The sequence below is a fragment of the Glycine max genome, chromosome 17 (genome assembly GCF_000004515.6).
Source record: "Glycine max cultivar Williams 82 chromosome 17, Glycine_max_v4.0, whole genome shotgun sequence".
NCBI lineage: Eukaryota > Viridiplantae > Streptophyta > Magnoliopsida > Fabales > Fabaceae > Glycine > Glycine max.
The window spans coordinates 9334575-9339812 of record NC_038253.2 but is presented as its reverse complement, the minus strand read 5'-3'; the positions used below and the strand labels follow the sequence as shown (position 1 = coordinate 9339812).

Sequence of the window (5238 nt, the reverse complement as noted above, 5' to 3'; positions counted from 1 at the left end):
AGAATTTAATTTTCATAAATTGTCTATATAAAAAAATCATATTGTGTCAATTAATTAAAAATTATTTAATATAATTTTCAATGTAGTTATTTCAAAAACAAATAATCTTATGATAAGTGAATTTTTTTATTAATTTTTTTCTTTGGACAAGAAACTATAGGCATTTTTTAATTTATTGGGTCGATATTAATTGTGACTAATTCAAAAAAATCTCACATGCAATTTTTTTTTTCTTAATAAATAAATCATTCTTACACAAAGGAAACAAAATTTTACACTATTACCAACTCCATATTTATTAGATGTTAGTTTACTTTAATTCATAAGAAAATTGGTGAAAGTACTGTAAGAAAATATATTATAAATTAGACACAAGAAGTGCCGCCGTTAAGTAAAACCTACACGCGGAGGCAAGTTAATGGCGACTCTGAACCAACAAAATGATTGAAGGCTTAATGAATCATAAAGGCATGAAATGCGCCTTGTGTTACAAAAAGACATGCCTTATTGTTCCTCACCTACGTAGCATGCATGTGCCAGGAGATCCAAACATACCATGTACACTGAGTCTCAGCTCAGCTAGCTAGGCATAATGTTCAAATATAAATTATTTGAGTCCTTTACAAATCCATTTAAATTCAACTAATTAAACGATCGACTAATTTTTTTTTGTTTTATTAAATTAATATTTTTAAGTTAACCTTCATGTTTGATTGTATAAATATTGTTCAAATCTAAATTTACAAGCGTGATTTTTATTTAATGCTCATAAACAAGTTGTGTGTGAATTTACACGGCATTATTCAACAAAAAAGGATTTGTTTCCAAGAAATAGATATTTTTAAAATGCTAGCTTCCAATGCAAAACATTTTCTTGATAATTACTATTGAATTGGACGTATATCGTTTTAATTATGTGAAATGTTACTATCTTATATTTTAACTGACTTTTAATAATATTATAGAGCAAGAAAAAGTCTTATTTCAGATCACGTGTCCAAAACTAAAGAAAGAGAGACTGGTGCAAATGCCAAAACCTGAAAGGATAAGGGGACCATAGAAATGCTGATTTTTAAATCTTAACGATTGTTATACATGATGTGTATTTCTAATAGAAAAAAATCTATTTATACTTAAACTTTAGTACATTAAATTAAATTGTAATAATTAAAAATGAAATTAAAATTTATATATCCTAATTAAGTTTAGAGCAGTCTCTTTCTTCATTTTGGTTGAATTTGACAAGTGATGCCAAAGATTCAGTCACGTTGGGCCAAGGATGTACCGCGAATTGACCAACGAAAGTAATATATGAGAGAGACAGAGAGAGATGGGATCCATTGTCTCATTTTTTGCATGTGGAGTGGATGGTGGTAAAAAATTCTTGACGGACACTCCATGTGACAAATGCAATTTCAGCTATGCCTATGACTACCATTACGAATAACTAAAACCAGTTTCCAAAATCTGCCTGCATCAAGTGGGTGTTCCACTAATTCATGTTAATAATGTTACACTACTATTCAGTAAAAGGTTTATTTTTAATTCATAAATGAAAGCTGTTTTTGGTAATTAGTTTTAACATGTCTAGGTGCATGTAAGTGAATCTTATTTATAAACCATTGATTATTTATTTCTTAAGTTCCAAGTATTTTTGAAGTCGTATTTTTCATTTACATAACTTGAACTCAATTTTTTTTTTTTAAAAAATCTTTATCCCTTAAACTAGTAAATATAGACATATATTTTTCCTATTGAAAGAAAACAAGTTCAAGGTGTGGTTTGAACCCATTCAAAAAGACATGCATAAGAATAACTAAGAATATTAACTTATTTCATATATATATATATATATAAACTTAAATGCGTGGATAAAAAAAATGCACATATATTTACTACTAGCAAATAGAAAAATATAATATTATGAATTTTTTTTTGATAGAATAATACTACGAAACTAAACAAATAAAGACAAAAAGTAGAATTGTACCTTAAAAAAATAATAGATTGGAGATGACAGAGGGAGCCTACAGCAGGTTGGTGATGGTTCAAGATTTCTTATTTTTCTATTAGTGAGACAAGAAATGGAACAGTTTCGGAAAAAGATGATTTCAATCCACCACTTGCTCCTCTATTTCATTATCTATATTTATATAAAAACTGTTTAACCGTTCGTCACTGTTAACACTTTGACGGTTCTATTTTTTATTTTTTTTAACTTTTTAAACATTTTATTCTCTTTTTTCTTTCACATTTTTTTTCTTTTTTTCTTTTTCCTTTTTTGTCTCTTAAAAGTTCGTGCATTTGCAGGGGATCCACTCCTAGTTTCATTTATTTACCGCCACTTACATTTATTTTTTCTTTTCTCAATGACACTTCCAACTTTGTTGCTTACCTTATCTCTGTCCTTTTAGACAAATTGTTGATAAGAAAACGGAGAATGAAAGCACAAATTAAAACACGTTGGGTTGAATTTTAAACCCATAGGATAGGAGGACTTTGCAATTGAATGAGGCCTTACGTTGGGTTGAAAATTTTGGACTAAGAGAAATGCCCCAACAGTCAATGGGCTAACATTACAAAAACATGAACAGTGACATTGAATAGAATTTTTTATTTACAGTAGTTTTCCGCAATAAAACTGTAATTTTCCACAAACAGAGTTAAAATTTGAAGATGTGAAACAATTCTACGAAAAGTAAAGATAAAATAGCCAGCTGAATTTTATTCAACAGTTTTCGTTAGTTACAATCAAATTTGCAATTGTTTTTTAAATTATGCAAGAGTATCTTAAAAAGTTACTAATAGAAAAAACAAAACAAATCATCTACTCTATTGTTGCACTATGGCGACATGGTAAATTTATGCTTTGGTGTGTAAGTATTGAACTTTTTTTTTCCTTAACAGCATGGAAGAGATAACATTTCAACCGATACCGATTACCTGTCTAGTTAGCCCAAAATATTTCGCCCTTAATAGGGAGGAGAAATATTACATAATTTGGAATTTTATGGTCCTGATTAGTTTTTATATGACATATTATTAACTTTTTGTAAAATTAAAAAGAAAAGATAATTAATTGCGTATCTTGTGGAGGCTGAGACGTGTTCCCACAACACCATGTAGTGTGGTTGTGACTTGTGGAAACTTTACTACTGCAAGGAAAAGCCTCATTAGAGATTATAGCGATTTCAACTTTCATCAAAATTATAGTGTGTTTAGGGGAACGAAAGTCAATTTCAATTTCCCCAGTGAATGTGAAGTAACAGACAGTTATAAATTTACGGGGTTTTAGGGTAACTAGTATAGTTTTTATCGAAGGTATCCAAACACACTAGTACTGTTCTACTACCAATAGCAATCACCCGCTGAGCACAGTCATTATTAATATTACATATTACAAATTACAAATGGAAAAAGTGTGCGCAATAAGGTTGGAACCTAACCCAGCAACACAGTGGTCCTAACAAGGGTAGCTAGCTTTTAGTTTTGGAAAATAGCTAAAGCTTCACGGGAGACACAAGCTTTTTGCATAAAGAACATGATGTCCTATTTTGATTAAATGGAAATATCAAATAAGAACACAAATACGAATGAAAGTCCAAGTACTGGGGATTACTTTGACTGTTTGATGTATTCCAATTTCCTGACACGGGAATTGGCATCATGCAATAATAATGCAACCATGGTCATAAGAGGTTGCGTGTTGAAGGCAATATTGGCAGTTTTTCGAGTTTCAACAGAAGACAATTGGTTTGGGTTGGGGTTCAAAGATAAGGTTGCACGTGTCATTTAGAAAGAAAGGAAATCACTAATCAGCTTCCTTTCATGCCCTGGTTTGATAAATATACCTTAATTATTCCTTATGTAGGCAACAATAGTTCTCGCCATCTCGCCATGAAGTAAGAAAAACTTGTCAATTTACATTCCAAGTTGAGACATGTGTACATTTGAATAGACTAGCAATCTTAATTTTTGAAGTTTGTTCCAACTTCCAAGTTGCATCATCCTTTGATATAACGTTTTTCATTAACAAAAAAGCCCAAAAGCCCAAGGCCCAAATGAAACGCGTTCCACGTCATTGACACGCAACGTCACTATCGTAGGAAACGTAATTAAAAAAGCATGTAAGGAGACAACACCACCGGCCACCATCTCACAGCACCACGTGTTCGATCTTATCCTTTTCTTCTTCCCACACGCTATAAAAATACTCTGCCTTTAACCCCTTGGAACCCTAACCGTTACCCAATCAGAGAAAGAAAGATAAAATTCTCAAAATGGCAGCCAGTTCGATCCCCATCCGAGTCGCCGGAATCCAACCGTGCGCCACCTCCGGCCACCGCAGGACCGATCCCGATCGCCGGAGAGCCTCCTCCACCAGCTGGTGGACCCCGCTGTTCGGCTGGTCCTCCGAACCGGACTACATTGACTCAAACAACAGAGCATCGAGTCTTCAACGGACCAAGCCGGAACCGGTTACGGCGGCGACGGAGTCGAAAGCGCCGAGACCGCGCTTCGCCGGTTGCTTCACGGAGGAGAAGGCGAAGCAGCTCCGGATGATGACCAGCAAGTCTTTTCACGACACCATGTATCACTCCGCGATCGCTTCTCGACTGGCCTCAGACTTCAAGGCTCGCTCCGATCCGTAACACTTGAACAGTTTACTAATTCTTCTTTGGTGTATTTTGCGGATTGTTTGTAGCCTAATTTTTAGGGTTTCAAATGTAACCGTTGACGTATAATGGATTAGAATTTTAGAATTTAGGTTATCAACATGGTGTATATAAGAAGGATTTAAGAGTAAAAATATAAATATAATTGACGATTGTTGTTTGGAATTCAATTTGAATTGTTCCTTTTTATTTTCCGTGGAGTGTGAGGAAGTAGGGTAAATGTGTGATGCATCAGCAGCATTATTTATTCAAATGTAGCCTCTAAGCAGACAATAAGTGGGTGAAGGAGCGTTAATTTCTTTAAAATAAAGTAATTAATTGCCTTTGAGAACATAAAAAATTACAGATATTTTAAAAGTTTACAAAAATGTGTTGCCTTAAGGATTCGATGGGGAATATTCCGAGGCTCTGCCTCTGGGAGTCTGGGTGTCCCTATCAGCTAAGAATATTGTCACGCTGATGGTGTATAAAAACAAATTAATCTTGTCTCGCAGTTTACTGTACTTACAAATTGCTCTACGAATCTTAAAAAAATATTTGTGGATAATTATTTAAGACAAAT

General features: G+C 33.3%; 1 protein-coding gene across 1 annotated transcript; it reads left to right on the top strand.

Moving 5' to 3' along the window:
• Nucleotides 1–4239: 4239 nt before the first annotated feature.
• On the top strand, nt 4240–4841 carry LOC100780553 (uncharacterized). The gene has a single exon (NM_001252740.2). The coding sequence runs from the start codon at nt 4281–4283 to the stop codon at nt 4650–4652; it is 372 nt and encodes a 123-aa protein (NP_001239669.1). The 5' UTR covers nt 4240–4280; the 3' UTR covers nt 4653–4841.
• The last annotated feature ends 397 nt before the right edge of the window (nt 4842–5238 follow it).

Excerpts from the sequence above, each read along its gene's own strand:
- LOC100780553 (NM_001252740.2), top strand. The coding sequence starts at position 4,281 with ATGGCAGCCAGTTCGATCCCCATCCGAGTCGCCGGAATCCAACCGTGC.